The sequence below is a fragment of the Ischnura elegans genome, chromosome 2 (genome assembly GCF_921293095.1).
Source record: "Ischnura elegans chromosome 2, ioIscEleg1.1, whole genome shotgun sequence".
In the NCBI taxonomy this organism is placed as follows: domain Eukaryota; kingdom Metazoa; phylum Arthropoda; class Insecta; order Odonata; family Coenagrionidae; genus Ischnura; species Ischnura elegans.
Window position 1 is genome coordinate 109985914 of NC_060247.1, and position 11938 is coordinate 109997851.

The 11938-nt window shown below is 36.0% G+C and overlaps 2 protein-coding genes across 3 annotated transcripts in view; one reads left to right on the plus strand and one right to left on the minus strand.

Moving 5' to 3' along the window:
* Positions 1-11938, minus strand: part of LOC124154364 — an 81185-nt gene that overhangs the window by 20705 nt on the left and 48542 nt on the right. The gene's annotated exons all lie outside the window — the stretch shown is intronic.
* Positions 705-7066, plus strand: LOC124154374. The gene is made up of 4 exons (XM_046528058.1): positions 705-818; positions 2531-2682; positions 5808-5958; positions 6494-7066. The coding sequence occupies exons 1-4, from the start codon at positions 709-711 to the stop codon at positions 6618-6620; spliced, it is 540 nt and encodes a 179-aa protein (XP_046384014.1). The 5' UTR covers positions 705-708; the 3' UTR covers positions 6621-7066.

Consider the following 11938-nt stretch of genomic DNA (forward strand, 5'->3'; position numbering starts at 1 on the left):
AAAAATGTACAATATAAATCTTTCCTGAAGAGAGCCGAAAATTTATACATCATTGATATTACTTAGAAGCAATATTGGGGATATATACTAGCCATACCCTCACCCGATCAGTACTCCCTCCATACGTATCATGGGAAATCACTCCCAGTAAAATATTCTAAATAAAGGAATAATCAGTTGATAGTCGTCTCATGTCCCCTAATTAGGAATACCCTCTTGAGAAATATAGGTATAATTAATCTGTTATAAAAACCGAGGACGTTCTGTCTTGAATCACATACTAATGAGTAGATTTTGTTTACCCGTTGGGGATAAACTGAACAGTTTAAAACCGTTTTAAATCTGTTTGAACACCAATGGCTGTCATAATACAATATTTCTTTTACAAAAGACTTTAATAACTCTTTTTCTTTTTATTGCAGCTGATAAGTCTTAGTATTTTTCCACACATTGCGTTACTTAATTTTTCAAACGTAGTTCAAATTTTATTTCTTGGATAGCACTAGATCTAATCTATAAATATAGTAGTATAATTTGTTTGAGGCTGTATGCATTCCTATACATGCCATGTAAAAAGTATTCTGTAATTGTGCATGTAGGGAATTAATTTATATTATTATTAATTTACCTTCATTTAGTGGGTATTACTCATTTAATATTACGCATATATGTATTGATAATATGAATTTTATTTTTCATAAGCGTATAATGCAAGGCTTTGAAACCTGTATGACCAAGGTCTATGAAATGGATATGCAAAATGAAACGCTTCGACCATCAAGCGAAGAGGGATGCTCGACGTGTAAACTCATGTGCAGGCAAGCAATCACATGATGTAACTTCAGTAGTTTGTGTTCCACTCAAAGCATATGCGCTGCATGAAAACATTTTTATGCTTTTGTAACATGGTAACAACGTATATTTGCAATTCCAATCGCTCATTTGAGTTTTTTCCTCGGTTTTATACGCCAGAGTGCACGCTTTTTCCAACATCTTCAAATAGTAACGGGTGTTTCAAAATGGATAGCGAGATTTCAACGCTTTCTAATATTTATTGCACCAAACCCACGATTATAACTTGGATCAAAATGAAAGAGTGACTAAATGAAATCCTACAAATGTTCAATCTGAATAACATCCACCACACGGCACACGTCAAGGCGATGTTAGAGTTCTTCCCAAACCTATATTAGCGTCTCTTGAGTAATTTTTGCAGCAGCTACTTCAATCCTGTTTCTTGATTTGGGAAGGTCATCGGTTGGGCACGGATGTTATTATCACAGCCGAATTTAATGCGGAACTTAAGTTGCACGGTAACTGCATGTTCCCTCTTTTGAAAACCCCAAAGCACAACAAAATATTTCTGTTCGCGAGTCGTCATCTTTGCTACTAGTGCTTTCTAACAGATGGAAGTGGAGACATTGGTCTACATAAGCATTGTTGCCATCAAAACACTACTGTCTGAGTTACACTTTCGTTTGATGCATCATTTGTTGCTGACAGTTCACGGTAATAAATATTATACAGCTTTAAAACTCCTCTATTAATTTTGAAACACCTGGTATTTTTTTAGGTAATTGTACTGGTAAGAAACGGAGATACTTAAAATGGCGTGACTTAATTAAATTGGTTGGACAATTAAAGGTGAGAAAAACTGAATAAACCAGGAGGAAGAGTTGAGTTGATGCTAAGAATATAATTTATTTCCGGGTCATTTCTTTTCTCTCTAGTTTCCTTATTTATCTAACGGGATACAAAACGGGATGGTCCTTCTATTATTTTATTCTAAATTTTATAACTTATTACTTTTAAGTTTTATTATAGTAATTATAAAAATGATAGAATGACCACGTTATGGTAGAACTGTCATTTTAATAATTTCCCAAATAAGTTGGTAAATGGATAACTTTTGTCTTTCTTGGATACTTTCTGTCGAATATCTATCTTAAGTTGATAAAAGTGATCCATTATAGTAAAAATGTCAATCCCGATTATTTTACATTGATGATGGAATAGTATAAACACGGTAATTGTAGCTGGGAACGTCTTCCCTTCCCTCAGAAAAATTTGCAAAGTGAAAAATAAAAAAAAATTCACTATTAAATAAACATTTCATCAGAGATTAGGCTTGATATGAGTCCCGAGAAAGTTAAATTTAAAGCATTTTCTGGGGAAGAAAAAGAAACACTATTGAAATTGGGGTACCCCAATAGACCCTCTTAGCCAATTTCTCTGCCTACGTCCATGTCAACACTTCCAGTTACCTACATTGGTTACAGAAACGTTTGTTGATTACAATGAGGACGTGACGTAAGTCCACGCATGCTCACTTTTTAAAATCTCTGTGAATCCATATCATTCGACAACTTAGTAAATTTTTAGTCAAATATGACTATTTAATTAATATCCTGTTGTATGGTTTGCAATTTATTTGCGAATATTCTTATCAAATGTCGCCAATTTAGCTAGAGTATGGATATCGTTCCGAATTTTCATTTAGAAGTTAAAATTCTTTTTATTTTTTTCACAGGAACATTGATGCCGTCTTACAGTGCTTGCGGAACGCAGAGGAATCTCTAATATCCGTCTCAAATAAGTCACAAACCATGGTTCCATTTCTGGTTAACATGATTGATGAAGCATTTCATGCAGGTTGTGAAAACAACGCAGATATAATGATTGGTAAAAATTTTGAATCTTAATTTTATATTTGTTCTTTAAATGTTAATTTAATCGCTCAATGATATTAGGAGGTCTAGAAGGGAATTTTAAAACTTTTCTCCTACGAACATCTACCTGAAAGGGCTTATTTGGCAACCATTGCAAAACTTTTGCTGTCGCAGATTCCTTTGCAATTAAGAATCATGGAAACGCCAAAAAGTAGTGATTATCTGGATACTGAAACAAAGTGATTGTCAACGAGTTGACCTCGTGAAGGTCCATAGATAGTAATAATTGAAGCAACTGAATTAATTTTCCACACTTTTTAAATCTCACTCGACCCATTTCAATACTTATTTGTTTTATTTATTTTCTTATTTATATCAATTACCCCCGAAAACAGCAAAATGTGACCTTTTACATCGAGAGTTTATGCAGCCAACCACAAACGAAACACCCATGTCCTGGAAGGGGCAACTTATCCAGGCGGGACTCAAACCCGCGGTATGGTAGGCGAGGACTTATCCCCGCCGCCACCGACGCAGACAATAGGCATAATTTTCAAGAGCAGTGTCTTGAAAATGATGCGTAAGCATTGAAACCGGTCGAGTAAGATTAAAAAGAGTGTGGAAAATTACTACACCTGTTTCAATTATCACTGAAATATAACTTTAACAGGCTTCAAAAACTTCCTTACTGCCTTTTCGTATCTGTTTGGCCCAAAATTTGTTTTTTCTTCCTATAGGGAAGATGAAAATCCCACCCTCCTACCCAAAGTTGTCCCTCCCTCACCCTTCAAGGGCCGCATTCCTTCCCCAGTTGCTGTCAAACCCTCTTCCTAAAGTACCTTCTGAGAGTTCTGGTTAACCTTATCGTTTGGCATACACAACCACACGTTACGCTGATAGCCGGCCACGTAACCAGAAATAAATAAATCGCTGACTCAAGGAGTTTGGAGTCCAAGTTCATGGGAAAATATCTTAAAACTTCCTTCCCGCGCACCTCTCATGCACTGGACCATAGCACGTGCTTGAAAGCACCAATAATCAGCTTAACTTGATCTACAATTCACTTGATGACGAAGGAGAACGGTCACACTTGAAAATTTACGAGCCATCTCCAACGGGCGGAACATTTAGCGGTCATCGCCATGTTTAACCGTCTTTGTGCCATCTCCTTGGATTGGCACTGGCGAGAAATGCCAAAGGTATTTTAATTTAATGTAACATCTTCGAAAAAAAAATTTGTAGTATCTTTTTTTGGCATGTCAACATGATGTTTTTTTATTTCACTCCCGTTATTAAAATTTTTAACCGTATAATTAATCCTGATTTTTCATTCAAGTGCTTAGCCACTGCATAATTATTGTTTTTTTTTTGCTGATTTGGTGCTATGCGGACATGTATTGTGTGAAATTTTTGGTGGAAAATTTGGTGCTACGGGGACATATATTTTGCGAAAAATGGTATTTTGAAGGCTTTTTAAAATTTTTTGGTACTTACTATTTCGTTATTTATTTGGGGTTATGCATATTATTGTGTCTTAATTTACTTCCTAAATTTATGTTAACACCCGACTTCATGGTCGACTTGTAACTAAATATTTTAATAACAATAATAATAATAATAATGCCCGGTTAAAAAGAGGTGAGCTATATAAGGAAATTAATGGAGGGGACAATGGTAGCTATTCAGGACAGAGTAATTGGTACGAAGAATTATAGGAAATATATAATCAAAGACGGAAGCATATTAAATGACTTATGCCGTAAATGTAATGCAAAGAGTGAGACGATAGAACACATAATTAGCGAATGTACGAATTTAGTTGGTAATGAATACACCAAAAGACACAATAGTATATGCAAAATTATTTATTTAGAAATAGCATATGTTACCGGATTAAAAATGGATCATGAACCATATTACCTGTTCACCCCTGCTACAGTGCTGGAAAATGAAAATTACAAATTAAACTGGGACAACACAATTTACACAGACAAGCCTGTTCAGCATAACAGACCGGACATAATCTGGATTAAAAAAAAAGAAAAGCAGACCTTTATAATTGAAATAGCAGTTCCGGCTGACCACAACCTTAATAAGAAAAACGAGGAAAAGAAACAAAAATATCAAGAACTCGCAAGGCAAATAAAAACTATTTGGAAGCAGGACGTGATCACCATCATCCCCATAGTAATATCATCAACAGGAATAATAAATTCATCACTTAATTTTGGAATTGAACAATTAAAAATTAAAAGAAACACAAATATAACATTCAAAAATCTGTAATACTGGATACATGTAGAACAGTTAGATTGTTTTTAAATCAATTGTAACTTGAGGCAGCGTCTTGGCAAGGCCCGACACTGGCAGACCTCCAAGTAAATCTTGTGGAAAAATAAATAATAATAATAATAATTGTAAATTGGAATAATCAAGTACCCCAAAGCTGGTATTTGAGTATGTGGCACTTTTCGGCTGAGAAGGAAAAACCGATGTATCATCCCGCGGCACTGAGAGGGTTAATAAATTCGGTACAACGGGTACCATTTGAAATTCCATGCTAATTAAAAAAAAAAAAAAAAAAAAAAACTCGGCGGTGACCCAGATATCACTTCCATTTGCAGTGGTTCGTGAAATATCAAAAGGGGGATCGGGTTGGTGTGGTGGCTAGAGTGTTGGCTTCCCACCCGGTGGGCCCGGGTTCAAATCCCGGCAGTGGCAGAGAATTTTCAGAGGCTGTCCGGTCCCTGCTTGAATGTTGTGTGGAGGACATTTCAAGCGCAACACTCCGTCCGTCGGATGGGACGTTAAGCCGTGGTCCCCTTGGCGCCTTTCGTTAAGAGCAGGCTAACGCCGACGCCGGGTTTCTCTCCACCCTTCCTTCCATACCCTTCCCTCATGGCGCAAATGACCTCAGCTGTCGGTCGCCTCCTCCAAACACCATACCACCATATCAAAAGAGATCTTATTCCTTCGTCACCTCGAAATCAAGATATTCTGATCGATGGCTCTTATGAATTCGCACCTAACCGTAAATTAATCTTTGCGTTTAATTGAGTGTCAGTCACTTCCCTTTTAAATGTTGCAATAATTTGAAATAAACAATCTTCTCATATCGATTTTATCGTTTTTTTTCAGCAATTGCCGACGAAGGAAACAAAGAGTGCGTGCAAAGTGACTGGGCAGCATGCTCAACTCATCTCAATGGAATGGACAGTTGGCATAGCATATTCTTCTGTGATCACTCAGACCCAGAGAAAAATTCTATAACGCCTAAGAGCTATTGCCAGTAAGTACATCTCTATTGGATTGTGCGTAACTGATATTGATTTAGGACGTTTGAAACATCATTCAACAGTGCTGTCGGTCGGTCAGAAATTATGGCGAGGGAAGACCATTTTTGTGGCCGTCAGTGAATGTGGTGCTTCCGATCATAAGATGATGATCATAAGTGATGATATTAAGAGATGCTCTAAAAAATGTTGTAAAATTTCTCTGCCTCCTGGATCAAACTCTCAAAGGCTTTTCTATTTGGAGTTAATTTGTTACTTTGGCCTCACCGTTTTACACAGGTCTGAAAGCGACTGAGTTGCCCTGAGCCTAGTCTCAGTCTATCCCACTTTGGTGGGCTTTCAGGAAGTCAAGTGCCCCCTGCCATTGTCCACTAAAATATTTGGGCGTGTCTCTCAGTCGCAAAGATATTTGAAATTAAATCGACTAATTGAAAGTTTATAAAGCTTATGAATGTTGGCGAATCGCAAAATCCTCCTTAAAATTAGTCTAATTAATCATATAATATTTCATAGCACATTTTAATATTTCAGGAAAATACTTACATCTCTGGAGTGCATCAAGTCACAATCAGAACAGTGCTCACAACACATAAAGAGGGTTGTTCCACTTCTTCTGCTTAAATTACGGAACTCCACCACGTGTTCCAGATATTACTGATATTGAAGATCTTATTGTCATTAAATCATCAAATTTGTTCTAGACTCATGGGAGCGAGTTAGGTGGAAAAGAACGTTTGGAAGAGATCGACGATCTTGGTTTGTTGTAATTTTTAGATTCGAAGAAATCGCTTAAGTAAATTATCCACCAAAGCTGTTTTTTTTAACTTTAAACAGTAAATGTTCTCTAATTGTTGTGTTATCGTATATTTTTGTACTCGAATTCTTGTTTTCATTGACAATTCCTGCATTAAATGCATGCATTTACATGAGAAAAGATATATCTATAGAATCTCCAGGAAATGGACGTGAGTACTGATAAGAGGTAAATATTTCTATGTTCAATCATGTAATGCAGCATAAGTGTAGAGCATACAAAAGCCTATGAACGGCTTTTGTACTCAAAACTATGTTGTAATAAATTTTTTTCTGATTTTGCTTAGAGTATGAAAAGTGATTTTGTTTCGATGTAGGTGTGTGCTCCGCATGTAAAATTATTGAGTGCATGTGCAGATTAGCGTTGTGTGTAATTACGGTTTTCCCTCACTAAATATTTTTAGCCAGCATTAACACCTCTTTCTAGTTATGCTTTTGTTTCATCACACCGCCTTTAAAATTATTGGGTTTTTCGCAAGTAACTTTGCATCCATTAATGAAGCCTGGTGAAAACATATACGTACTCGAAGGAAAAATTCACCATGAATATATTTAACCTTAATTAACTGGATTCAACCCCCGGATTCTCAAGCGATGGTGAACTGTGCTGTAGGCCGGCCCTTATTTTTCAGAATTGAGAAAAGTAAGGTTTCTCTAGTCTAAAAAATGATCCCAATGAGGTTTATATTCACGTGCTAAAATGGTGGTTGCTTCATTCTTAGTTTGCTTTGGCATCCAATTTTTAGGATACGTTGGAAACTGAAAGGTAAGCCTTTATAAGCTTGTATATATTTCAATCAATTTCAACTCATATTTTCAGATTTTTATTGGAAAAAAACAAATTTTTTACGTCATATTCATAGTTTCAGCCGTAAATACACTTGTCAAAGTTGAATTATCGCTCTAGAAAATGTTTTGTATCTTTCGTTGAACAATGAAGATACAGAGAGAAAATAATTAAATTAAAAAATATTCATTATGAAATATAAGTTATGTGTCGCGGATTATTTTGTAACAAGATTTTGACGGAATGAAATCAAGCAGTAGAATAATATTCCGACGCACTCTGTACGAAGAATTTTTTCCCGAAATATCTAAGGAAGTGGAATCAAAGATCTAGGACAGATGAGCATTTCAAAAGGACGTTGCAGCAGGAATTGAAAGTCCCTCCGGAGGTATATCAAAATGTTCCTCTCGCAAAAAGTTAGTGCAAATGATTGCCGTGAATGCAAAGCTGGCAAATATATGCAATGAGTAGAGAAAATGATTAATTAATCTCAATAATCATACATTTAAAGGTGGAGTTTAAATTCAGTATTTCATTTCAGACAAGATGAAATTACGTGTAAGCACTTTCACTCTCCTAACGAAACAAAGTGTCTGCATCCACGACCATCAAATTTGGCTAATTGGATACTATAAGGATGTACATATTGGCAATTAGAAAATGCCATACTATGATAAATTTTAATTCACATTTACTAGAACATGACAAACCCGAAATTTCCGCTTCCAGACTTCAGCCGCTGATTAATATTTCTGAAATTTATGAACGTACTATAATCGTGGAAATATGATGGATATAACAATAGTTATTTCTGCGTAAAAATTATAATTTTGATCAGGATATGAATAGCTAAAGGCTTTATCAAAAGGAAAATAAAGAGATAAAGCTTTAAAGTAAGAAGCAGATTTACTTACGTGACTGAGAGACCAAATGGATCAACACAGAACGTTAGCCAATCTCCATTTATAGGAATTTATAGTCATATAAGAGAGACATATCGGTTATGAATTTGACGTGAACAACTTTTTACATTTCTCTTTTCATTCCGTTTATTGAATTGACATTTCAGTTATATTTCTTATGATCATCGATATACAATATCTAATTTGCATGCAAAAGTCATCACATGATTTTGTATATTAATTATGGGTTTATCATGATACTAAAAATATTAGAAAATATTTAGCAACAGTTCCAAGAATGGCAGTAACTGCAACATCGTAGTAGGATACCTGGTAGTAACAACCTATTATAACTGTGATTACCTGATGAGTATTATTACAATCGCAGTGTAATATTAGACATTTGCAATTGATTTATATGCACTATAATAGTGGATTCCATGTCGTTAAATACTATCTCCGAATTTCGAAATGGGCAAACAACAATTTTATACTAATTACAGAGTATAGATGCAAAGAAACGATTTTTTCGAAAGGGATTGCTTGCTTATGAAATTAAATTAAAGGGCGAGGTACTTTATTCAAATATGTGACAACGTAAGTAGCTAAAATAGCTGCAGTATGTTTTTTCCAGGTTTTTAATAAAAAAATGAAAACAATCGTGAGTGACATTAAACGCTAGTTCTCACAAAAGGGTAAAAGGAATCACCCTTTATTATTTTAATTAATGTGTACGTCGCCTTTTCTTCGTACTCCAAAAATTTTATGATCAAGGTTTATTAAGATTTTCCGGTGAGAATCAAGAGCCAATTTCTACAATATTGTGTCTAATATCGTCTGAAAGTGATGACTACAGCGAGGACAGGAATACTTTTCAATTTACCCAACTCCCCTCAACCCTTCCTTCTCCCCTCACTTTCTTTCTCTTCTCACTCAAGAATAATGGGCTGCAACACATCTTTCCCGAGCAACGACATAGCAGATGGTTACACGGGGTTTGAAAAATAGTGCCGCGAAAATTTAACCCAGGGTAGCTGATGCCAGCCGAAAAGGTCCCACGGTTTGGCCCTGAGAAGGAAGGAAGAAAGAACTACCAGGGCCACGAATCAAGTCCGAGACTTATTCGCTTCGCCGTCTCGGGGGAACAGCCATTGGACGGATAGGAACAAAAGAAAGCCTTATTAAGGAGAGGAACCAACTCAGATGTGCCTACATTCGCACAAGGGATCCCCTGTTTCACTGTAAATTTAAATCACACAGGAATAAAGTTAAGTCACTCATCAACAGTACCAAGCGCCAATTCTACTCCAATGTATTCACCAAACCAATGCACTCTAATACTGCCTGGCAACATCTACGGCAACTTGGTCTACTGCGGCAGAAAGAAGGCCTGACTATCAATGACTTCTCATTAAACCAGTTCAATGAATATTTTACAAGTCTCACCAGCGGTGATCCGAATGGATCAGCGCAGCATATTACTAGTATTGAACCGTTAGTCCCATACAACGACAGAAACTTCTACTTTACGCATAATACTCCTGATCTTCTGACCAAAGTGCTACGTCGCTGCAAGTCATAATCCCTGGGTATCGACGAAATATCAATAGACTTTATAAATAAGGCTGGCGACGTCTTGGTCCCCGTCATCCTTGAAATTTTTAATCATTCTTTATCCACATCTGTTAATCCATCTATGTGGAAGTCAGCAATAGTTCTACCAATTAAAAAAAATGAGAAATCCCTCTTCACCATCTAATTATCGACCTATTTCTCTACTCTGCTCATTATCTAAAGTTCTCTAGGAACTTGTTCACCAACAAGTCATTGATTACCTGATTAAAAATAACAAATTAGGCCCCTACCAGTCTGGTTTTCGAAAGAACCATAGCACTCAATCCGCCCTTCTGAAAATAACTGACGACATTCGTCTGGCCATTGATAGAAAATTGGTTACAATTTTGGTCCTTTTTGATTTTAGCAAAGCGTTCGATCGAGTAAAGCATGCTACACTCCTCGCTAAGTTTGAAATTCTCTGCCTCTGTTCTGAACTGGTTTCACTCTTATCTCACAGACCGTAAACAGGCTGTCAAGGACTCTGTTGGAAACTTGTCCTCATGTTTGCCAGTTAAGCATGGTGTTCCCCAGGGGTCAGTTCTTGGCCCACTTTTGTTTGAAATTTACATTTTGGACCTTCCAAAAACATTAAAACACTGTAAATATATGCTATATGCCGACGACCTACAAATTCATTTTCAATGCCATCTGCATGATCTCTTCGATGGAGTAACCCAAGTCCAGTGTGATGCTAAGGCTATCTCCTCAATGGTAAAAGACAACCAACTAACTCTGAATAGTACAAAAACTAAAGCAATAATAATTGTTAGTTCTAAATTCATAAATAAAATTAATTGCGATATCATACCGCGCATAGAAATCGATAATGTTACTATTCACTACTCTAACGTAGTCAAGAATCTGGGAATTCTTATGAATACCAATCTCACCTGGCATGATCAAGTCAACCACATTTCAAATCGCATTAATAGCATCTCGTATCAGCTTAAAACCCAGAAACAAGTCTTACCAACTCATACAAGGACGAATTTAATTAATGCCTTAGCATTTTCCCATTTAGACTATTGTTCCTTGGTAAATGGGGATCTAACTGAAGAACTTAATGAGACACTTCAGATGACCCAAAACTCTTGTATTAGATTTATTTTTAACCTCCGCTACGACGAACATGTGTCCTCTTAGGGGGAAAAACTATCCTGGTTGCCTGTCAAGGAAATACGTAATTATCTGCTTTGTGTTTTCTTATTCTCCACCTCAGAACCAAAATACCTAATAGATATGTTCGAACACCAACCAAAGCCCCGCACTATGAATACTAGAAGCGCGTCGTCCGACTTTTATTGCCCCACCCACAGAACCACCAAATACCATCACTCCTCCCTCGTAAGCTCAACAAAATGATGGAATTCCCTCCCCATCAACTTAAAGAATATTTCAAATGTCCAGTCCTTCAAACCAAAACTTCATTCTCACCTTTCCCGCAAAACATAATTCAATAATCAACAATCAAATAGTAATCCCAACTTCAATACCCAATAGAATTTGCGGTGGTTTTCCTCTTTTTTCTTAAATATTTTCTGGTATATTATTCATTAAATGTTATAAAATGATAAAATTTTATCAAGTGTCAAATTTTTTATTTATTATTATGTTAAAAAAACCTTATTGAATGACATTTTTAAGTTTTCACGCTTCCATTAAATTCAACTTGATAACCGAAAGTGTATTATCTACTGTAAAATGCTATTTATCTATGTTTATATGTAATTCTCGTATAAAGAATATGTAATAAACTGTATTATGTCTGTAATCTGCTCACCACTTATGTACAATTGTGCTCTTAGGGGTATTGTACCTAGAGCAAATAAATATTATATTATATTCATTCCCAAGATA